General features: G+C 38.8%; 2 protein-coding genes across 3 annotated transcripts in view; one reads left to right on the top strand and one right to left on the bottom strand.

Moving 5' to 3' along the window:
• Positions 1-14,098, bottom strand: part of si:ch211-282j22.3 (ER degradation-enhancing alpha-mannosidase-like protein 3) — a 15,839-nt gene extending 1,741 nt beyond the window's left edge. Inside the window, exons 1-20 of the mRNA XM_058415680.1 lie at positions 13,268-14,098; positions 9,848-9,893; positions 9,613-9,713; positions 9,385-9,424; positions 8,795-8,907; positions 8,544-8,697; positions 8,287-8,421; positions 8,024-8,129; positions 6,994-7,091; positions 6,771-6,896; positions 6,590-6,673; positions 6,367-6,450; positions 5,830-5,954; positions 4,897-5,062; positions 4,173-4,327; positions 3,779-3,899; positions 3,504-3,680; positions 3,242-3,407; positions 1,779-1,970; positions 1-808 (exon numbers count right to left, since the gene is read on the bottom strand). The exon at positions 1-808 is cut by the window's left edge and continues 1,741 nt beyond it. Coding sequence (XP_058271663.1) covers positions 576-808; positions 1,779-1,970; positions 3,242-3,407; positions 3,504-3,680; positions 3,779-3,899; positions 4,173-4,327; positions 4,897-5,062; positions 5,830-5,954; positions 6,367-6,450; positions 6,590-6,673; positions 6,771-6,896; positions 6,994-7,091; positions 8,024-8,129; positions 8,287-8,421; positions 8,544-8,697; positions 8,795-8,907; positions 9,385-9,424; positions 9,613-9,713; positions 9,848-9,893; positions 13,268-13,455 — 2,610 coding nt within the window. The 5' untranslated portion in view covers positions 13,456-14,098 and the 3' untranslated portion in view covers positions 1-575. The remainder of the gene's footprint in view (positions 809-1,778; positions 1,971-3,241; positions 3,408-3,503; positions 3,681-3,778; positions 3,900-4,172; positions 4,328-4,896; positions 5,063-5,829; positions 5,955-6,366; positions 6,451-6,589; positions 6,674-6,770; positions 6,897-6,993; positions 7,092-8,023; positions 8,130-8,286; positions 8,422-8,543; positions 8,698-8,794; positions 8,908-9,384; positions 9,425-9,612; positions 9,714-9,847; positions 9,894-13,267) is intronic.
• Positions 14,099-14,311: 213 nt separating this feature from the next.
• On the top strand, positions 14,312-23,223 carry slc31a2 (solute carrier family 31 member 2). 2 transcript variants are annotated; one of them, XM_058416388.1, is made up of 5 exons: positions 14,312-14,628; positions 15,061-15,116; positions 18,350-18,422; positions 20,529-20,751; positions 22,291-23,223. In XM_058416388.1, exons 3-5 carry the CDS (start codon positions 18,350-18,352, stop codon positions 22,457-22,459), a joined length of 465 nt encoding a protein of 154 aa, XP_058272371.1. In that variant the 5' UTR covers positions 14,312-14,628; positions 15,061-15,116; the 3' UTR covers positions 22,460-23,223. The 2 variants fall into 2 exon arrangements, with proteins under 2 accessions (XP_058272371.1, XP_058272370.1); XM_058416387.1 differs by lacking the exon at positions 15,061-15,116 and having other exon boundaries at positions 14,313-14,628.
• Positions 23,224-24,174: the final 951 nt, after the last annotated feature.

The raw sequence follows: 24,174 nt of genomic DNA, 5'->3' as shown, positions 1-24,174 counted from the left end.
TGGTCATAGGTGACCTGAGTCATGGCATGGATTTTCAAGTGTCCTTGTTAAAATAAGTAAACAATTAAGCAGAACACTGAACAAATCGTTTGCTGTTCCCATGAAACCCCTTCTACAGTCAACGGACAACCAAGAAAATAATCCTTAATGACAAAAATTACTAAATGGGGGGGGGTAATAATCATAAAAGTGTTGGGACCTGAGTGTGTCTTACTGTAGCTCACTGCCCACTGTGCATTTCTTAACCATGAATTATTTCACCCGTTATTCACACAGATGAATCGATCCCAACCGGTATGTCATGGCAGTAGATGGAAGAAGGAGGAAGTAAAACTACAGCTTTGCATACCTCTCCTACTTGCTTCCAATACCATACATTGTCCCAATAACTACAAATTACACGAATCAACCCGGTTCTTCAATATAAGAGAGTAGAAACCAGTCCAGTCCATGTGAGACCCGGCGTATACCGAGCTCGATCAGTCAGGACCAGGTCTAGCCCGTGTTCTCTGATCCTAGATCAGCCGCGGCCCGAGCATGAACGAAGCGGTCAAGGTACTGATCCGATTCCAGCATCATGGGCCACTCTCGAAATCGTTCAGCTCTGGGCTACAGGACTCCTCCTGGTTTTCCCCTGCAGAGAACACTGTGCTCTCAGTTTGTGATTCTTGGACTTCTTGCTCAGTTTCGAACTCAGGCTCCACCTTTCCTTCCAGCACCAGCCGGATGGTATTTCTCTCTCCTGCAGTGTCTTCGTGCTCATTCTCTTTAGCCAGACGGAATTTGATGTTCAGTTTCTCTTTTTTTTCTGTGCAAAGGAAGATGAAGATAATCATTAAGACAAAAAAATAAATAATAACACAATGCATGCATAATATCAGTACTGGATGGATAACGGTTAATATGTCCTAATCAAGAAGGGACCATCGCTATGTGAATGTTATTTTAGTGCCAAAGTGTTCACACTGATATCTAATCCCATTCAACTAGTTTACAACAAACAGGCATAACATTATGACCACCCACCTAATATTGTGTTGGTCCCCCTTTTGCTGCCAAGTCAGCCCTGACCCATCATGCACTGTGTATTCTGACACCATTCTATCAGAACCAGCATTAGCTTTAACAACAGTAGCTTGTCTGGATGGATCGGATCACACGGGCCAGCCTTCGCTCGCTCGATCTATCAATGAGCCGTGGCCACTCATAACCCTGTCGCGGGTTCACCACTGTTCCTTTCTTAGACAACTTTTGATAGATACTGACCACTGCAGACCGGGAACACCCCACAAGAGCTGCAGTTTTGGAGATGTTCTGATCCAGTCGTCCAGCCATCACAATCTGGCTCTTCATCAAACTCGCTCAAATCATTAAGCTTGTCAATTTTTCCTGCTTCTAACGCATCAACTTTGAGGACAAAATGTTCACCTGCTGCCTAATATATCCCACCCACTAACAGGTGCCATGATGAGGAGTGTTATTCACTTTCACCGGTCAGTGCTCTTAATGTTATGCCTGATCGGTGTAAACCCTGTCAGACAATCTGGACTTATTTTCAGACAGTCCTGAAGACGTAATTAAGCTTGATGGTTCAACTTCTGGGTCATTATCAGGCTGCAAAAACCTCTCAGACACTCATCTAGATATAGCATACCCAATACACGGATGGCTTCTCATTGAGCAATAAGGAGGGCTAAATGAATAAAATCCTGAATCAGGATGACGGCCAAATTACTGGTCAATCAGTAAAAGAATGTGAAAACGTTAATGTTCGATACCCTTTCCCAGCTGTCGCTCTTTAGGTAGGAGGAGGACGTCTACGTTATGGTGCTCCTGCAGGGCGGCAGTAAGAATGTCGCCTTCTCGGCTGAACAGGAAGACCAGCGGCACCGTGATGTCCTCTGTAGACTCCCCATCTCCCACCATCTGGAACAGAGGGGTCTCGGCACTGCTGCTGTCCTCTCGCTGATCTGAGAGTGAGGGGGTAAAAATGTGAGCTTGAATGGTTTAAAGTGCCAGGAATTAAATAGTGCAGCATTTCTGCCTACATAAGTCTATACTCTGCCATAATCTCAAAGCCATTGTCCCTATCCAATTGTTTTGTTTTGTTAAAAGATATGATCACATTGATGACCTTTAAAAGCAACATATTTATGCGCCCCTAATATCATTATCATCATGCAGAAAGCCATCTCTGTCTATGTGTATTATTCAGAGTAGCTATCTAGACTATGGATAAAAACATAACACACTTTCAAGCATTCCCTGATTTCACATGGCCTAGCACAGCCTGTTATTTCTTTCTGGCCTTGGTATCAGTACTGTCAGCTAACAATATCACATTACAGAGGCTTATATTTTTTCACCACTAGAGGCCTTGAGAAATAAAGTGAGTCCAGAGGTCCTTTCACTGGAATGCTCTATATTTATTTCTTTATGTTGATTGCAAGAAGATTGTAGCTCAAAATGTTTTTCTATGTTTCTTTATAAAATAGCATACAAAATACAGACTGTACTTCACTGATAAAATTAAAATTTTATTCCATTCTTATATTCTGCTTATTCCATTCCTATTCTATATTTGTTTATTTTAATTCTATTTTTATATATTGTATAATTGATATTCTATTTTATATTACTTTTGCATTAAGTTCTGATATTCTTTTTATTTTAGGTTCTTCTTTTCTTCTAGTGTAGTTATTTTATATTTTAGTTTTACATTTTCATTTAAATTGTATTTCTAATATTTTAGATTATAGTTTTACATTTTTTATTTTGATTATTATATTTTATATTCTAGTTTTACATTTTTTTAAAAGTATTTCTTATATTTTATATAGTCTAATTTTACATTCTTGTTTCCTATATTTTATATTTCAATTGTATTTCTTATATTTTAGATTCTAATTTTACATTCTTATTTAAATGATTTCTTATTTTATATTGTAGTTTTACATTTTCATTTAAATTGTATTTCTAATATTTTAGATTATAGTTTTACATTTTTTATTTTGATTATTATATTTTATATTCTAGTTTTACATTTAAAAAAAAAAATTATTTCTTATATTTTATATAGTCTAGTTTTACATTTATATTTCCTATATTTTATATTTTAGTTTTACATTTTTTTTAGGGGGAAAAAAAATGTGATGAAGCAGCAAACAATATACATAAAACAGGTATTCTAAGAACACAGGGAATCCCTTAACCATTTAATCATACAGGTAGCTGAGCTCACCTATAAAAATGACTCCAATGGCCCCCGCCTGCTGTAATCGCCGAGCTTTAGCAGCAAACATGCAGTCACCTCTCAGAGCTACAGCTATGTGGCCCTGCAGCTCCATTGCATTCTCGATGTGTCCACACGCTGTGTATGGAATGCTCTTTATTATACTACCTTTGACCTAAAGTTTATGACAGAAACAAAATGGTCAGAGAGAGAGAAAGAGAGAAAGAATTCTAGACCAAATACAATAAACCACACTCTTGCTCCTACTCACCCCATGCTCCTGCTTGGTGAGATCCATTCCAAATTTAGCAGGTCCCGCTGTCAAGACCGTTCTCCCCAAAAAAGGAGGAGAGATGAGCTGCACGATAAGTGGCACCACCTCCTCTTCTTCAGGTGTGTGGCTGACCTCAGCTACCAGCTTTACTCTGAACACACCTTTCTGGGCATCCTTCACACCATAGGAAGAATGGATGCAGGATTAAGACATTTTGCTTGCTGTAAAGACAAAATGCATAATAAAGACGTGAAGAAAGCGAGGGAACTCACCTGGGTCACCAAACCACTGCTGGCCGCTGCCATTTCTGCAAGAGGGGTCAGCGAGATGCCCATGCTTTTCAGGAACTCAACAGGCTCAATTCCAGTGTCATGAAGAGGCAGCTCAATCCCTCTGAGCATACAGGAGACGTTGGAGAAACAGGATTAAAAGCAGTCTGAGACTTAACAGAGTAAAATTTACTCTTTTTATCTGAATTAAGCCTAAATAGTCAAGTATCCAGCATACTTGAGGTAAGACAAATCCTTATAAATGATTAATGAAAATCCATGCAGTGAGAATCCAGAATTATACTGTTATATAATTCTTCTTTGTTCACGATTTCCATACAGAAACAATGGCATGTGTAAACAGAGTAGAGTACGCAGATTGATATTTCAGTCTTACCTGACAGAAGAGGTATGGGGTGGCCTGCCGACCCCGGTGAGGTATTTGTAACGGTCCCTGATGGTCTTGGCAAAGGAGGGATTATTAGGGAACAGGGTCTGAGCACTGGGGCAAGCAAATGTAAACATGTCCTCTTCAGGAGCAGTGTAAAGGCCCTGAAAGTACACACAGTACATCAGGCAACTAGAACATGCATGATACATATGTGGAAATTTCCAAATGATTATTTACTGGTTTGGTAGATTAGCTAAAATAATTTGTGCGCTAAAACAAAAAGTGCAGAAAGCTTACAGCTTTATTTATAGCTATATCCATATATCTATAGCTGAATTGGTCAGTATTATATAAAATGAAAAACATACAATATACTAAATCAAATATAACAATTTCATAGAAATCACGATCACATATCATCCAAATCATTATGCAATCTAATGTCTTTAGGTTAAAAGGACATGGAAGAGGAAGAAAGTGATATTGATTCCAAGATGGCAGCTTTTTACCTTTTGTCCATTTCTACAGATAACAGGTAAACACATTTTCTCATTTCTACATTTTAAGACATGTCTTTAATAATTTATACGCTCAGTTTGCACGTCGTCACCCTGGTAGCTTTAAGCCTGTCAGCTTTTTTTTGCTGCGCAGCCCCAGTACAATTTGAAAGAAACAAATAAAAACACACCGAACACATCTTGGTTTGGAGATTATCTTTGGCCTTTTTTACCGTGCTGTTGCCTTTACAGGGAGTCTGCGCATTAGACAGAGAGACTGGGAGCAGATGGGCCTCAGTGGTGAAGATATAGTCATCGATATCAAAAGGCAACTGACTCTTCTCAGTGAAGAGCAAATAGAGGTACTTAAACATCTCAGCAAGGAAGAAGGAATCCATCCTGGAAAAAGAAAAATGTTTTTACAAAAGACAGCCAGACTCACACTATGCATCATCTTACAAATGTATTACGCATGTTAAAGACTGAGCATCTGTAATTTATACCGCATTTTTTGTACAAGTGTAAACAAGGCTTAATCTGTTTAATACACGATATTGCCAAAAGTTTTGGGACACCCCTCCAAATCATTGAATTCAGGTGTTGTTTTTCAGGGGTTGGGCTTGGAAACTTCCAGTGAAAGGAACTCTTAATGCTTCACCATACCAAGACATTTTGGACAATTTCATGCTCCCAACTTTGTGGGAACAGTTTGGGGATGACCCCTTAATGTTTCAACATGACTGCACACCAGTGCACAAAGCAAGGTCCATAAAGACATGGACGAGCGAGTCTGGTGTGGAGGAACTTGACTGGCCTGCGGAGTCCTGACCTCAACCTGATAGAATACATTTGGGATGAATTAGAGCGGAGACAGTGAGCCAGACCTTCTCATCCAACATCAGTGCCTGACCTCACAAATGCGCTTCTAGACAGGAATGGTCAAATATTCCCATAAACACACTCCTAAACTTTGTGAAAGCCTTCCCAGAAGAGTTGAAGCTGTTATAGCTGCAAAGGACGAGCCAACTCTATATTAAATTCATGTGCACGTAAAGGCAGATGTCCCAAAATTTTTGCCAATATAGTGTAGTTGAGCTTGTCAAAAATGTGTCCCTAGGTGTCATCGTTATTATTGTACACATTCCTCTGAGACTGTCTCTCCTCACCTGTCCTCGTGTGTCCCCGTCCTTACATCCTGTACTGCTGCAAAGCCACAGGGGACCCGGGCGTGAGTGTTTAGCTTCTCAACTATAGACTGGCCCACTTTGAGGTAATATGGGTCACCTGTAGCCTGAGAGTGAGGATTAAAATGTTATTCAAGACACTCCATGTATCAAATAACGAGTATACATCAATCGTCAGATTTCTTTCTGGATCATGAGTTCAAGAAGTGAAGCTGTTAGTTTAATGATATTTCCTGGTAGAAAGGCAGCTGCATAACTAATCAGATATCTTGTAAGTATTCTGTGTAATAGCTCATGAGGCTGCAAGGACGTCAGGTCAAGTCGCTTTCGGGTCAATGTTTGATATATTTTATGGTTTTAAATTACACACAACGTTGTCCTTACACAGACACATTTTCTCCAACTGGTCACAGAAGCAAAAGATTGACTAGCTGAACAAATGCGTTGAAGATCTGCAGGGTTAAATCCAGATGAATAGATCATGCTATTCTTTTTAGAGTGCACTGTACATGCCTTTACCTTGTAAAGAAAGTAGGTGCTCTCAGCAAACTCTGGCCGCAGAGGGTGTTGACCCCAGTGAACTCTGAACTCAGTGGTGAAAGCCTGTTAAAGAAGAGCGAGCCCATTTAAAGGCTATCTCTCTCTGCGGCAAGATAACACAGTAGCTCACTGTGTAATGTGTGTAATAGAAACACTGGAAAGTAAACATTGCAGTCTGCTCAATAAACTAGCACCTAGTTACCTCAGGAAGAAACTTGTGCTGTTTGGTGACTTGGTAAAGCATCTCATGTGTCTCTATAGCAGGCTTCAGATCTCCCCTTAGAACCTGTGTACAAAACAAACAAAAAAATATTACACATACTCCTAAACACCAGCCGTCTCACTGAGTGTTTATTAATAGACCTCAAAGTGAACCTGCTGACCTGCAGTCCAGGGAAGAAGGCCAGTAGAGAGTCCATCCAGCTGCGCACCTTCACCGTGGGGTTGTGCATGTGCACGCTGAGCAGCAGAGGAGGCTGGCTGATGTACTTCATTATGGCAGTGTAGTGCTATTACACACACATACACAAATAGCGTCACTCATATTACACACACTTAAAATAGCACAATATAAAGAGGTTTGAAGTGTGACGGTGTGATTCTCACAGTGTTAAACCTCTCGAGGTATACGTTGTCTCCCAGAAGAATATACGCTTTCATCAGGTACTCATAGTAGGAGTCTATTCCAGCTCCAACACCACTATCTACATAGAGGAAAAAATTAATGAGAGCTTAGAAAGTCTCCAACAATATCTCACACACATATTCCATACAAGCTGACCCAAGATTACTTATAAATTCAAAATGTTATATAATCGAACCTACATGACTAGGCTAAATCGTAGTAGCTAAAGTAATGCAATAATATATCGCAAGATAGTCAGTGTATAGCCTAAGAAAAAGGAGTAATGATATTAATCCCTCTTTTTTTAAAAATGTAGCACACTGTTTACTTTTACACTCATGGCACCCTTATCCAGAGTGGCTTACATTTTTCTCTCATTTTTATACACCTCAGCAATTGAGGTCCAAGAGCCTAGCTCAAAAACATAGCAGTGGCAGCTTGGTGGAGCTGGGAATCAAACACAGCCTTCTGATCGCTAGTCCAACACCTTAACCACTAAGCTACCACACCCCCATCCCTAGTGAAGGTGTTTTCTCTTTGCATCACGATGAAAATCATTACTCAAACATCTTTATTTTCTCTTTACTTGTTTCACTACAAGCGTGTTACTTTGTTCTATTGTATATTGCTCAGTTTTATCAGTTTGCGTTCCTGCATATTCCTGAACCCTAAAAAGTTGGTCTGTCGTCTTAGCACACTAACTGGTAAACAGAGTTAGCTAGAACAAGCTTGAAGTGCAAAAGGGATTTGCGCTAGACTGACGTGAAGTGCCTTGCTATAAAATGTGTGTACCAGCAGAAAACCTTTGTACTACAAAAGTCAACAGGAAGTTTGTTGAGAATAAACAGAAAAAGGGGCACCTGGGCCACTGCTTTGTTGATGAATGATATTACAAACATACTATAATAACTGCTAGGTTTTTAAAATCATGTGTCAGAGTAGGCATTTCTTTTCTTTAAGAAAGCAGTGCTCAAGCTTGTGTATACAACTATCTATAACATGCATTCTCACCTCGGCGGACCCAGTCTCCGTTATGGATGTTGATGACTGTGCCCACAAGGTTACTTCCTCTTTGCCTCTTCTCCCAGAGGACATCCAGTGCTTTCCGTGCATGCTCCTGACGAAAACGAGTTACAGAATACAAGTTAGATAGAAAACTGACACGTAAAAAATATACATGCATTGCATTGTCTACTTTGTGAAGCTGGCTTGCATTAACTTGTAACTTGTAATATGCTCTTAGTGATATGAGAGACAATGTCCGAGCTCAGCACCTCAAACACAGATTCCCCCGAGAGTCGGCTTAGTGCAGCAAACTCTAAGATCATGGTCCCGGCACAGGCCGTGCAGGTGTCCGTCTCAGTGCCTGTGCGGGACAGAGGGTTCAGTACTCCATAGCGCAAGTTCACCTATATGAAAGACAAGACATCATATATAAGAATATACATTTATATATTACTGCTATATCCAGTTAAGAAACACTTGGAGAAATTTCATTTCCTATGTTGCAGGGGCAAGCTCGGCTGATTACCCTTGGATACGGAAGGCCACTGGTGGTGTTAAAGGCAGGCAGTAAGCGGTGGCCGAGGTCTTTGGCCATGTGCAGCAGCTCATCTCTGTACCATTGCATCCTCTCTCCCCGCTGCTTTAACAGGTCAGCCATCACGTGCGCCCCGAGCAGTCCTCTAAAAGAACAGAACATGAATACCACATTAAGGCACCATGTAGCATAGAAACACTCCTACCATGCTTCATCTAACCCTGGTTAACAGTAACTCATACCCCAGCACACGGATGTTGGTCTCAAAAACAGACACCACTACATCGTTGTCCAGTCTGACGTCTGTAACGGCCTTCTTCACAGCCTCTTCAAATTCCTCCATCCTGTTCAATAACTGCTCAAAAATGATGGACATGAGCATGGTTAATAAACTTATCTTATATCTTCATTATTGATTAATCAAATAAAAAGACATAGGCACAAGAGGTAAAATATTAAGATTTTCTGTCTTAATGTAGGCTTGACTGATTCACACTTGTTTGGGGTGGCTTGTGATTAATACAGAGCAATCACGGTTATTGTGACTCCCCTCCTTTTGCTGCCTTTAATGTCAAATGCATAAAGATAGAGCATTTGGCATTAAACATAGTGTGTTCGCACTCTATTATCACAGCAATGCAGCCGAAATTTAAGCGTATTTGACGTCAAATAAATACATCAGCTCTCTGTTTATTAATATACATGGTGTTGCTCGACACTCGACGTCTCATCTCAATTGCTAGGTTCAAACTGTCTATTACAGCAGGTACATTAGAATGGCTGGTATAGATTAACTCTGCCACTTCTCACGACTCAAGCAAAAAGTACTCACCGCTAGTGTGTCTAAAGTGTCAATCAGCGTCAGAGAGAACCTGAAATCGAGAGAAAAATATAAACAATTAATTCAACAGGATGTTCAGCAAGATGCTGTTCACTGTAGGGGTGCTAATAATTTTACAAACAATCTATTGTAGAAACTTTCACTAATGTTCACAAGAATATTCAGTATTCGGTTTGACGCATAGCTGTGGTAGCTGATATGACAGGAAGTGGAACCCACTTTCCCAAAGAGTCGTCGATGTCTCCACGATTTGGCTCCAGCCCTCGAACCCTCCCTCTGCAGCTCAGCGGCATCAGCTCATCGGCTGGGTACGCGTATTTCTGGAACGAGAAGCAGGGATAGGAGGAAAATGAACAAGCAACTCATATGAAAACTACAATAACGACTTACACGTGAAAAGTCAGAAGCTTATCATATGAATGATTGCAAAAACGGTTTTTCCACTATTACTTACCATGTAACTGCCATAAGCGTGATCAAACATCTCCAAAATTTGTTCCCTAAAACACAAAACAATAAGATTACATCATTTCATACTGAAAGTATAATGCAATAATCATCATCATAATACAGTTAATGTCTACACCGATCAGGCAGAACATTATGACCACCTGCCTAATATTGTGTTGGTCCCCCTTTTGCTACCAAAACAGCTCTGACCCATCATGCACTGTGTATTCTGACACCTTTCTATCAGAACCAGTGTTATTTTCTTCAACAGTAGCTCGGCCAGCCATGACCCTGTCTCCGGTTCACCACTGTTCCTTCCTTGGACCACTTTTGATAGATTCTGACCACTGCAGACCGGGAACACCCCACAAGAGCTGCAGTTTTGGAGATGCTCTGATCCAGTCGTCTAGCCATCACAATTTGGCCCTTGACAAATCCTTACGCCCAAATCCTTACGCTTGTCCATTTTTCCTGCTTCTAACACATCAACTTTGAGGACAAAATGTTCACTTGCTGCCTAATATATCCCACCCACTAACAGGTGCCATGATGAGGAGATCATCAGTGTTATTCACTTTAACCTGTCACCGCTCATAATGTTATACCGGATCGGTGTATATATATTCATGTTCAAAAACATTTATCACAACTTTGGAAAGAATGCTAGCATGTGGCGATGAAGAAAAAAAAACAAAAAGAAAAATGCCCTTCTCTTTAAGGAGTCAATGTGACAAATTTGCTTACATCTGTTTGAGACCTAGAAGTGCGAAATCCTCAATATATCCTCGTCATAATGTTATTTATTTCGGGTTTTAAAATTTAAAAAATCTAAACTTTAATTTTATCTCAGACTTTTTGACTGTAAACCTAAATAAACATAGATTCTTGGACAGTTAGAGCTGCAATAGATGACAGTGATACTCACATGCACATTTTAAATAGCAGATATCGAACTAATAATGCAGATCAAGCTTTTTGTCTTCGAACTAATTAATATATACAAAAATCTGTAACAGTCAATGAAAGGAGATTCGATTATGATTCTACTACAGTTCAACTTTCTAACAAAACAATGAAGGTTATACAGAAAAAGAGAATATGACTGGTGCAGGATTTGTGTAATTGTGCTTGTTACAACACAAGGCACCATGGAGTAGCAGTAACTCCACCCACTCTGAACCAGTTATCTCACGCAGGGTCACTGGGAGCCTGAAGCCTATTCCAGAGGATCTGAGGCACAAGGTGGGATAAGACAAAGTGAGAACCCATCGAAGGACACAATCCTCATTCACACACACTCACTCAGTCAGTCAAGTCTAACACAACCACATACACTCTTACACATACACACACACACAACTCACTCACTCACAACCTCTCTCTTTCACTCACACACACACTCTCTCTCTCACTCACACACACACACTCTCTTTCTCTCTCACTCACACATACACACACACTCTCTCTCACTCACACAGAACAAAGAACTGAACCCCCAACCCAAGAGTGTGATCCAAATGAGGTAACCTTTAAGCCCCTTTCGCCCCAAAACCAGCCGAACTTGACTGCAAATCTAGTTGCTTCTACCAAAAAGTTACACTGGACTGTGTTTGGATCCTCCAGCAGTATAAATAATAATCCACACACAAATGCTTCAGTGACTCCAGAATCGAGCTTGACACACTCTTTCTTGTGAAAACCTGTGGGGTGAGCTGATGACGATCCTTTGAATAGATTTACTTCAATTAAAAGGTTAGAATTCTCTCTCATCTTCACTGAGGGAATTAAACTAATTAACTAAAGACATTTGACATAACCATTATTATCAAGGGTGCCAATAATTCTGGAGTTGACTCCAGTGAATGAAACCGCAGAAATGTCAGAGCAGTGCCTGCTGAAAGGCTGCTTTTTATCACCATCACAACCCTTTCTTTATTTATTCCATTATTCATTTTTATCTTTTCATAGTTACACAACCTTGTAGTCATAAAGCCATAAAACCAGTTAGTCTTTGTCATCACTTATTGTTATGGTAACTACAGCACTTGATCCCTCAGCAGTATTCACCTTTCTGTTGAAGACTTTCTGCTGCATTATACATTCTGACTGCAGTTTGGATAATGTATAAGATAATGTATGCCAACCGTTTCGAATGGCACTGCTTAACAAGACAGACTGGTGTTGCGTCTATTCTTAGCACTGGCATTTATATAACTTTAAAGGAAAAGAAATACACCCTGAATTACTTGCGACATGATCTTCGGTGGAATCCACGATTTATTTTGCAGTGGAATTCTGAGTTCATTTACAATTTTTTTATTTATGTTTTTCCTACGTTACCAATAAATCCATTCGACCACCTGCTGATAGCCATGCCAGTGGACTTTAGTCTTTACTTCATCTCTACTTAAAGAGACTGATTTAAAATTTCGAGTAAAAGGGCGGTGCGTTTTATTTTTATTTATTTAATTATTTTATTGGGGTAGGTAAGGAGTTCTCCTCGACCGCATCACACTGTGATGTCAGAGTGGCATACAAGCTAACTTCTCATTGGAATAACAAGCATACAAAAGTTTTGGGACACCCCTCCGAGTCATTAAATTCAGGTGTTGGGTTAGGCCGCTTAGTTCCAGTGAAAGGAACTTCAGCATATCAAGACATTTTGGACAATTTCATGCTCCCAACATTTTGGAACAGTTTGGGGATGACCCCTTCCTGTTCCAACATGACTGCACACCAGTGCACAAACCAAGGTCCATAAAGACATGGATGAGCGAGTTTGGTGTGGAGGAACTTGACTGGCCTGCACAGAGTCCTGACTTCAACCCGATAGAACACCTTTGGGATGAATTAGAGCAGAGACTCTGAACCATGTGTTTACATGCACGTGAACGTAATATGGCGTTGGCCCTCTCTGTGCAGCTATAACAGCTTCAACTCTTCTGGGTAGGCTTTTCACAAGGTATAGGATTGTGTTTATGGGAATTCTTTTTAGACCATTCCGTCAAAAACACCTTTTGTGAGGTCAGGCACTGATGTTGGACATGAAGGCCTGGCTCGCAGTCTCCGCTCTAATTCATCACAAAAGTGCTGAGGTCAGGACTCTGAAGTTCCTCCACACCAAACTCGTTCATCCATGTCTTTATGGACCTTGCTTTGTGCACTGGTGTGCAGTCATGTTGGAACAGGAAGGGGTCATCCCCCCACTAAATCAGAAGCATGAAATTGTCCAAAATGTCTTGGTATGCTGATTATTTAAAGCTGGACTATTGCTTCAATCCACATCCTTTGTTAGAAACAGCCAATTTCTAACACTTTCATACAGTTTCTGATATTTTTATGTACCCAGTATACTTCTAGGACTGGTAACAGACTGCTGATGATCACAAGTCTCAGTTTTTAAAAACCAAAAAAATAAAAGTACCTGATGTTGGACTTTTCCTCAGCAGACATGGCCTGGCCATCTTGAGCAGCAACTCCACACAAAATGCCACTAAAGACAGCAACAGCCAGCAGCACCATGACCAAGCAGCTGAAGCTGGGACTCCTTCTCACACCTATTTTACCGATTAAAACTGGATTTCTTTTCCTACTGACCATGCAGGGAAACATGTTTTTTTTCTCTCTCCCTTCCCAGTGATCCTTCTCTCTTTAATTAAAGTACAGGTCAACTTAAAGCATTATAGTGCACCTCCTGTCATTCAAGGAACAATTAAACACAGCTACAACAACCACAAGTTTGGAATAAAACCTAGTCAAATATTTTAAAGGACTCTAACCATTAGTGTAAATTATGACTAGTAGATAACACAGATGTTTAACCTTATTAGAAAGCTAGTTAGGTTTAGTTGACACTAGCTAGCTTGCTAAACCGGTGTCCGGCTAGGCTAACTACGCGAGCATTCACAAGAAGAAGTGAGAAAAGTCCTTCTTGGATAAATATTCCAGAGAATTTTCCTCGGCTGGATGGAATTCCCGAAATGCTCCATGTCCGACTGTCCTCAGCTGCACATATTTCCACGAAGAGTCGGCTAATCTAATCCGCCGCCTGCGTACACAAACACCGACTATTCCCCTATTTACATTGACGCCATTTTTACTCCACGGAAAAGGCGGAAGTGGAATTTAAAAATAATTTTATTTTCTAAAATAAACGATAGAGCGCTTTTTCGTGTAAATAACACTTCGTAGACTTCATTCATATTTGATATAATAAAGTCTTACACGTTTACTAAAATTTATTAAAAGATTTTTAGATATAAAAACGCAATGTAAGATTAACCAATGAGATCTCCAACAGGGCGAGTTTAGTGTCACGTTTTTTAAATGGTCGAGTTCTAAAATACAATATAGTGCACTAGATCGGGTACAGTAGTGTCGTTTGGTTTGTTTACTAAATAGGGCACCTATCTAGGGACTAGCGAACATTTCCGTATTCCCTGCGTTGGTATTTTTTATTTATATAGCGTGCTTCCCTTAGTAAGTAAAAGCGTCTAGGAGCACAAGGACGCGCTGAAGCTCGCTTATATAATAATATATATTATATAGTATTATATTATTTTTAACCAAATAGGTTTCTTTCAACCACTTAAAGTCTACGAGAGCTTTTATGAATGTATGATAAATGTCCGACATCATGATGTAACGGGACTTAATTTGTTTAGTTTGTGAGAAATAAAGCCAATAAACCCTACGTACGGTTTCTGCAAGTCGATCATACAACATCCAACGGAATTTAAGCCACATTTTTATTTACTGCAAGATCCTGGAAGAATCGTGTCAAAGGTATGTCATGTCATTATTTTTTTATGGGAGTGCATGCATGAGAGAAGTGAAGACAAATTTTTAGACACATTGATCTCGATCATAACCTCCTTTAGATTGATCTTAACCTCCTTTAGACTGATCACAACCTCAGTGATGTGGATCATTACCTCACTGGTCTTTAATTTCGATGACAACCTAGATGATCTGAAATCAGTTTTGTCTTCACCCCAGAAATAGTGATCACAACCTAGATGATCTGAAATTAGTTTTTGTCTTCACCCCAGGAACACCTATTATAAGCTCAGTACAGAAGTGAGTATTCTAAGATGATAGATTCCTAAAGTGGGGTCCATGAAGATATTTATGATTGTTAAATTTAGTTAGGGTGAGGTAAAGCTCTATGCACAATGATCAAACTTATTATATATTTGTTATTATTCATTCTTGTAGATGGGTTGAAAACAATCTCATTAACTGAGGATCTCAAAGTGGACCAAATATATTCTGTAAGTGGAAAGTTTAGGTATAAATTTAATAGACACAATATTTTCATCTGGATGAATAATGTTCATTAAAAAAAATAAAATCTGTTAAAGGTCCCTGAATTAAAACCTGTGCTATAAGTTAATCAGCTGCAGGACTTATACATTTTGTGCAAACAATACACTCTTTATCTTCTGTTTACAGAAGATAAATGCTTTTCAGCAGCTGTAGGTCATAATAAAACTTGCTATTTTATGAATAATTATATAATTATTTAATTATTAAAAAAAATAATTTATTTAATTAATAGTCATTATTTTATGTAATTAATAATTTAAATAATTGTTTTATTAATAAAGTCATAATAAAACTTGCTATTTATATATATATATATATATATATATATATATATATATATATATATATATATATATATATATATATATATATATAATTTATTTATTTAATTATATATATATATATATATATATATATATATATATATATATATATATATATATATATATAATTTATTTATTTAATTATAAAAAAGAATTATTTTCTTACATTTTCTTTTTTTTTTTTTTTGACCACCTCCACTTCCACTTTTTTTTAGTTCCCTTTAACGATCTCGTTTTAAACTACATTGCTTCCTTTTTATTCATGCATCCATGTATTTATTTATATTATGTAAGTGCCTGAAAATATTAAAATCAGTTGTAGTAGGTATATATAGTAAGAGGATTCAAAGCCTAGGGTGATGTGATTCCTTTAATGTGTTACGCAGGACTATTCCGACAAGAGCACATGATAAATAAATTTGCGCCAGTTAAAGGTTACAATTCTCTCTCATTTCTCATTTTCACTGAAAGATTTAGCAAATGAACAAGAAAGATGTTTCACGTAACCGGTTTTCATACCCATCTTTATCAAGGGTGCCAATAATTCCTGAACTCTTTGGTACGGCTGAATAAGTGTGTTGAAGAAGACTCGTTTATATTTCTCTCTATCAACAGTAGAGCAAATGCCATGGACCATAGACACATTACAAAGCACCACCGATGTCTCTTTTTTTTTAATATTTATTTTAAACCTGAGGTCAGCGCAACCACATAACAAAGTACATTATGTCTCCGAAATCTTTCTTCAATAACCAAATCTTATCTTTATTTACTTTTCAAAATGTTCGGAGACATCCAGCGTAATCTGTTTAGACAAACGCTGAACCAACACACATTCAGACATTAGATGTTAAGCATCAATTTGGTTTAGTGTCATTTGCATGCTAATGAAAGCAAATTTAGTATGAATAGAAAATGTTGACCTTTGTCAACAACAGTAACATTATTGTGATCGCTCGATTAGGGTTTACTGAACCTTTTTACTAATCCAGCTGTATCAAACACAGTGTTGAGGTCCAGCAGAACTGAAACAGATGGATGGGATATCAGTGTTGCGGAAATCTAACCTTTCAGTCTACAAACTAATGATGATGTAAAGGAGCTAAGCTACTCTTTGACTACAGTATACAAAGTAGTTAACTATCCTGAAGCTACTTTGTCAAAAGTCCTATATGAGTTGGATAAGTGTCCAAATCCGTCAAGTCAGTTTGTTTATTTATTTCTTTGTTTGTATCTTTGTTTGTTTCGTTATTTGTTTGTTAACTATCCTAAAGCTACTTCGCCAAAAGTCCTATATGAGTTAGATTAGTGTCCAAATCCATTGTTAGTTAGTTTGTTTGTTTATTTGTTTTTCTTTGTTTGTTTCTTACTTTCTTTCTGTGGTCCTGAAGTTGCTTTGTCAAAAGCGCTATATGATTTAGATTAGAGTCCAAATCCATTGTCAGTTTGTTTGTTTGTTTGTTAACTATCCCGAAGCTGCTTTGTCAAAAGCCCTATATGAGTTGCATTAGTGTCTAAATCCATCATGTTAATTAGTTTATTTATTTGTTTGTTTGTTTGATTATTTGTTTTCTTTGTTTCATTCTTTGTTTGTTCGTTCACTACCCTGAAGCTATTTTGTCAAAAGCCCTATATGAGTTGGATTAGTGTCCAATTCTATCCTGTCAGTTTGTTTATTTGTTTGTTTGTTTTTACAGACTGCTCATGCACAGTTTGGAACCAATTGAACTAAGTGCAACTCGTGTTTCCACAAAACCACAACAAAGTTTGCATTCAAATGAGGCCTCTGTAGGTTGCATGGATCTTTTTATTTTCACATGACCCCCATGCGTACATTGTGGAAGATTTACCAGACACACAGAACGTCCGTAAATCTTATGCATGTGGGGAAATCACCTGTAACAATTACATTTTGTCAAGCAGCCATTTTTGTACTGCAAAGAATTTTATTTACCATTACTCGGAGCCACACAGAGCTCACTCTGTTAGTCTCGGCTCAGGTTGTTTCAGGAATGCTTCCATCATCATTGATGTACATCATAGCTTTCTCCTAGCAAAGGAAGACAGAAAGAATATACATTTCTGAAACCCCCTCGTACTCTGTTTCTACCTTAGATACGTGATTTGTGAAAAGATTATAAAAATAATTTGTTTATCTTCCTGAGCAAACCCCATCTCTCCACCCCCAAACCACAGAGAAATTTTGCATTGTTGCTCTCGGCAGGTCTGAACACGCAAATCGTGTGAAACCGTGGTGTTTTAGTGCTGTGTATTTCCCAAAGAGCCTGACTGAAAATGATTAATGATCTTATTATTATTCTCTGGAATAATCATTTAGCTGTATGGAAACAATATTCTGAAAAACAGAACAGGTAAAGAGTGAAGAGGGCCGGTGTAAGATCTTCAGAGTGATGTGAAAGCAGTGTTTTGAGATTTGCAGTCTTGGTTGTTTACCATGCACTTCTTTCACTCTAACCACTAGCTCTCTCTCTCTCTCTCTCTCTCTCTGTCTCTCTCTCTCTCTCTCTCTCTCTCTGTCTCTCTTGCTCTCTCACCCTTTCACACTCTCTCTCTCTCTCTCTCTCTCTCTCTCTCCCTCTCCCTCTCTCTCTCTGCCTGTCTGTCTGTCTCTCTCTCTCTCTCTCTCTCTCTCTCTCTCTCTCTTGCTCTCTCTCTCTGTCTCTGTCTGTCTGTGTTGGTCTATTTCTCTCTCTCTCTCTCTCTCTCTCTCTGTCTGTCTGTCTGTCTGTCTGTATTGGTTTATTTGTCTGTCTGTCTGTCTGTCTTGGTTTATTTGTCTCTCTGTCTCTCTCTCTGTCTCTCTCTCTGTCTCTCTCTCTGTCTCTCTCTCTCAGATGCAGATGCACTTTGAAGCGTCGAGCACAGTCACGTTGCTCTTTGACTTCTGGAGTGTACACGGACCTGGAGGTAAATCACATGAAATCCCAAACAATCTCCACTACTTGCCTGTTCATGTTTGTTTGAGTCTTAAAAAGTCTTAGTTAACTTTTGTACTGCAGGATTTGTTGAAACTGCAAGCGTAAAGAAATGAACTGAGCTGAGATGGATTTCTGCATGAAGCCTTGAAACTTCCCAAATTTCTCCAAACTGAAGGCAAATAACAAGGTTGCAGATTGCTGTATCTGACACAGTATTTCAATCATTCATTGTAAAAATCTGCTAGGGGAAGATGGAGTAAACCCGTGAAGAGGGGTGGTGTAGTGTTTGCTTTTTGTCATATTTAGGATTAAAAAATATATTTATATAATAAATAAAATAAAATAATACATACCCTTAACTTTACTGTTTTACTGGGTTGTTGTTTCAACTCTGAATAAATAGTAAACAGAATAAATAATAAATAAATAGTTTAAATAAATATGAATAACTAATGATTATATTATTTAAATAAATAAACAAACAGATTAAAAAAATAATAAACCTGCAGGCAAACAAATGAAATGAAATAAATAAATAGATGTATTAAATATATATAAATAAGCATCTAAATAATTATGCACTGTCATGGAAAAAGTTTGAATTTGCTTGACCTAATCACTTGGCCTAGTTTCAACGTGTGACTCTCATGTAAATGCTTACCCACAAGTATATAGTCACACTACAATTACACAGTAACTGAACACATGGGAACCGACACGGGCACTTGACTGATTATAATCCTCCTCCACATAAAGAATGTCCTCATTCTGCTTCAGCATTAACTCCCAAACACCTGCTTTAATGTTGAAATCAATAGCGGAGAAACTAGACCTCTGAATTCAGGGTAATTCAGGGTAGACAAAGCACTCAGGATAAGAAGATTAAATAGATCAGGTCTATCTGTTTGTCTGTCTGTCCGTCCATCTGTTCACCTATCTCTCATCTTATCTATCTAATCATCCATCCATCCATACATACATCCATCCAGATACCTACCTATCCATCTTCTTATCTATCTAATCATCCATCCATCCATCCATCCAGCCACCTATCTACCTACCTATTGTTCTATCCATCCATCCATCCATCCACCCACCTATCTACCCATCCATCCATCTACCTAATTTTCTATCCATCCATCCATCCATCCACCTACCTACCTAATTTGTCATCCATCCATCCACCTACCTAATATCCATCCATCCATCCACCTACCTAATTTCTTATCCATCCATCCATCCACCTACCTAATTTCTTATCCATCCATCCACCTACCTAATTTCTTATCCATCCATCCATCCATCCATCCATCCACCTATCTACCTACCTATTGTTCTATCCACCCACCCATCCATCCATCCATCCACCTACCTAATTTCTTATCCATCCATCCATCCATGCATCCATCCATCCATCTACCTACCTATTGTTCTATCCATCCATCCATCCATCCATCCACCTATTGTCCTATTTGTCGGTTCATCCATCTTCCTATCCGTCCAGCCATCTGTCCGTCTTCCTGTCCGTCTGTCTGTCCGCCTATCTATTCATCTAATCATCCTTCCATTCATCTATCCATAAATTATCTGTAGCACTTATCCTACAAAGGGTCAAAGGGAACCAGCAGTCTTTCCCAGAAGACTTGTTTTACAACCTGAATGGGGTGCCAACATCACAAAGCACAATCACACACACCCATAAATTCGAGATGCCAATCAATATCTACAGCACTTGTCTTTGGACTGGGGGAGAAAATCTGTGTACCCAGAGGAAACTCCCAAAACACAGGGAGAACATGTACACTCCATGCACATAGGGCAGAGTCAGAAATCAAGCCCCAACCTTTGAGGTGCGAGGCAAACCTGCTCCTCGAAACTCTCCTTTCTGTACACATGATGAGGAAAAAAATATATAGCTAGTTAATATGGTTAGTACCTTCCATGGGTGTTGTGATGGCGGCTCTGAGACAAGCGTAGGACAAATAAATAACGGCTATAACATCTAGTGCATCCTCTATGTTGGAATTTCTGTAATCTATGTATTAATGCACTACCCTTGCTTCCACAAGCCATCCACGCTTTCTTCTGTCTCCAGGGATGGTTCTTTCAGTCTTTGTGGTACTGCTGCTCACGGTATTATACGAGTTCCTCAAGGTGTGGAAGAACGTTCTTATCAAACGGTCTGAAACTCCCTGCTTTTCTTCAGCGCTGGAACGTCCTGAGAGCAGCTCATCACTAGCTAACAGTCCATCTCAGGTGTCTCTGGCTCCCACGGAGAACACCACTAGCCCTGTTCTCTGCACTTCCACTGCAAACGGGTACGCGATATATCTTCTCAGCTTTTGACTTACCTGGAGTTTTTGTTTTATAATGCAATAATTCTGTGCAGATCATTTTGATTTATGGAATATTTAATAATTATGAAATCCATCAAGTTGTTCTTATTCATTAACCTTCATTCAGTTGGGAGCACCTCTTCAATAAGCTACTGTGGACATATTGTATCATGTTAATGGAATTGGCTTGTTTACCTACATTCCTGTGGTTATTAACACTGAGCCAATTACATGGCAGCAGTGCAACAGATACAATCATGCAGCTACAGGTCAAGAGCTTTACTATCATTAGAATTGGGGGGTGCCGGATAGGCTGGTTTGAATATTTTGGAAAGTGCTGAGCATCCTGGGATTCAGAAAAGAAAAATCTGGAAACAACCTGGAAACACATCATTACTGATGAGAGAGATCGGAGCATTATGTCCAGACTGGTTGAGCTGAATGGTACTAATGGTAACCCCAATAACCACAGTGGTTGAAGTGTTTAAGGCTCTGGGTTGTTGATCAGAGGATCAGATTTCAAACCCCAGTGCCAAAAAAGCTCCACTGGAATTGAGCAAGGCTCTTAACCCTCCCTGCTCCAGGGGCAGCTACAGTGCTACCATGCAAAGGACCCTGTGTTCTGACCACCATCTTCCTAAGCTAGGGATACGCGAAGAAAAGAATTCCACTGTGCTGTAATGTATATGTGGTGATAATAAAGACTTCAGAAAATCTCACAATGCACACGCCACCTTGTTGTATCAGAAGACCTCTTCAGGTTCCACTCCTGAGGCTACAGTGGGCACAGGTGTTGAAGGTTGGGGAAAAATATCCAGTTGTCCAATGTCCAGTTTCCCCACTAAAGCTCTTGACCTGTATCTACATCATTTTTCTCCATTGTAGTCCCATATATTACACTAACTACCTACAGGTCATAAAACCCTTTTGTTTCAGCAGGTGGCAGAGAAATTCAGCACTGTTACATCATTACTAGGAAGTAAATATTTTTTTATTCAGTATTTACTTCCTGAATATTTAACTCTTGGAATTTACCCGTTTTGTTGGGTCCATTGAATGTCTTTGTCACGTCTCACTCAACAGTGGTGGTTAATACGAAGCTCACATGATAGTAGACACTCGTGGCTTTCAGAATTTGTAACTATTTCTGTTTTTCCCTAGCCTACTAGAGGTGATATAGTCAGAGAAAAGATCCAAAAAAACATCTTTGAAGTAAACAATGATATCAAACCCATTTCTGCTCTCTGAGATACCCCGAGTACTTGTTCATAAGCGTCTACAATCTGTAGGTGTTATCTTCAACCACTCACATTCTGTGTAAGGGAAAACACACACGTCCTGACTCATTTTATGACTTGATAAAATAATTCATTTCTTTATATTATAATATTTTAAACACAGTAGGAATCATTCTTACTAGGATATCTTTCCACTAGGAATTACTAGGAGGAAATAAGGGGCTACTGTTATAACAGACGCTCTGCTGTGTACTAATATCCTGCTTGTCTCTCTTTATTACAGCTGGCTCCTTCACGGCGTCCGGACAGGACTCCATATTGTTCAGGTGGTTCTGGGATACATGCTTATGCTCTGTGTCATGTCTTACAACGTCTGGATATTCGTCGGAGTGATCGTGGGCTCTTTGTTGGGCTACTTCATCGCTTTTCCTCTCTCGGGTTATATGATGTAACTGACCGGGGGTGAATGTAGTAGATGGTACTAATCAGGGATTTATTTCCTTTTTTTTGTTTGACTGACAAACTATACAAATTACGCAGAAGAGCCACCAGTCCTTAACCTCAGTGCCTAAGTGTTTGTACTCAGTGAATTAACATAATCATAAAGTTAATGAGCTTTCAGTGTGGTAGAAGTTAGGTTTTTAACCCACTGTCATTTGAACAGTGCAGTATCTGATTATATGATCGTTGTGCTCCATGGGGGATTTTTAACAGCTTAAGCACTGGGACACCTAATGTGCTGTCCAAACACTGTGTCAGCTGACCAGATCTTGGCTCATAAAGGTCAATACCGCTTCGCTGTCTAGTAGTTAATGTGTACTTCCTTTTAACCTGTACAGAGAAATGTGCTCAACACTTTATCTCCAACGTAGGGGAGGGGGAGGGGGGGATCGGGGAATGTCTTTACTTCCATTTTTGAAAGATTTAGTCACTTCCTTGGGTGCACAGCTTCTGGACCTCGTGATGGACACGGTACTCACACGTCACTCAATGACTTCTTGTTTTTTCCTGTACAGGAAGTAATAGATAGAAAACAAGCATGGAAATCATGTAGACTTGCCTGAAATGAATGAGAGGAGGAATGTTTTTAAAAAGTGAATCTTTTATTAATACTGCTGCTGCTTTCTTTTTAACAAATCAGCTGGAACTTTTTATAAGCTTTCCCCCCCCCTAACACATCTCCTTTTAAATTATATTAAATTGGTTTGACTAATAATTTTGATTGTGTTTGTGTATTATTAAGGGGCCCACGGGAACCCTGGATAATAATGATAATGCTGTGAGATAAAGATATTTTTTTTTTGCAGGTTCATGGATTTAAAAGATCTGACCTTTCATCATTTCTTACATTTTCCCAGTGTGTTTTTTTTTTTAACCCCCCCTTTAAAAATATGTATTATTTATAAATTGTATGTATTAATAATAATAATAATAATAATAATAATTATTATTATTATTATTATTATAGTATTTATATTTTATTGTTCAGTGTGATTTTGGGTGTAATACTTTTTTTTTCCCTTTAGTTTGATATATTTTAGTACATTAAAGGGACAGATTTTGTGTCTGATCTAATGAAGTAACACCTAAAAAAAAATACATCGTAATAAATCCTTGGCATGGCCCAAAATATACAGTACCGTACCGTTAATGATTATAATAATATTTTAATATAATATAAAATGATTTCAGAAATTTATTATATAAAATAAAATAAAACTTATCCAAATAATGAAAGTATGTACAATACTAACAAAAATCGTTCATAACATTTTTCATTTCATTGTCTGTACCGCTTATCCAACCTATCGGGTCACGGGGAGCCGATTTATCGGGCATCAAGGCAGGATACACCCTGGACGGAGTCGATCGCAGGGTATTCACTCGCGCACTCGCGCAATCGCACACTACGGGCAATTTAGAGATTCCAGTCAGCCTAGAAGCATGTCTTTGGACAGTGGGAGGAAACCCAACAAGCACAGAGAGAACATGCGAACTCCACACACACAGTGAGCGGGACTTGAACCCTTGACAGTGGAGGTGTGAGGCGAATGTGCTAACCACTAAGCTGCCCATTGTTTTTCTTTTCCTCAAAAACACGTGGCAAAACTATTGGCACCTCAAACTATATTCAAAAAAATCTATTTCACCTAAGGATCATCCTTCA

Source organism: Hemibagrus wyckioides, linkage group LG18 (assembly GCF_019097595.1).
Source record: "Hemibagrus wyckioides isolate EC202008001 linkage group LG18, SWU_Hwy_1.0, whole genome shotgun sequence".
Taxonomy (NCBI): domain Eukaryota; kingdom Metazoa; phylum Chordata; class Actinopteri; order Siluriformes; family Bagridae; genus Hemibagrus; species Hemibagrus wyckioides.
This window is presented reverse-complemented; position numbering and strand designations above follow the sequence as displayed.

Bases quoted from the DNA above. Each gene is read 5' to 3' on its own strand.
- slc31a2 (XM_058416388.1), top strand. From the start codon at position 18,350: ATGCAGATGCACTTTGAAGCGTCGAGCACAGTCACGTTGCTCTTTGAC. The intron at 18,423-20,528 runs GTAAATCACATG...TTCTGTCTCCAG, and splicing joins GAGTGTACACGGACCTGGAG to GGATGGTTCTTTCAGTCTTT. The intron at 20,752-22,290 runs GTACGCGATATA...TCTTTATTACAG, and splicing joins TGCACTTCCACTGCAAACGG to CTGGCTCCTTCACGGCGTCC.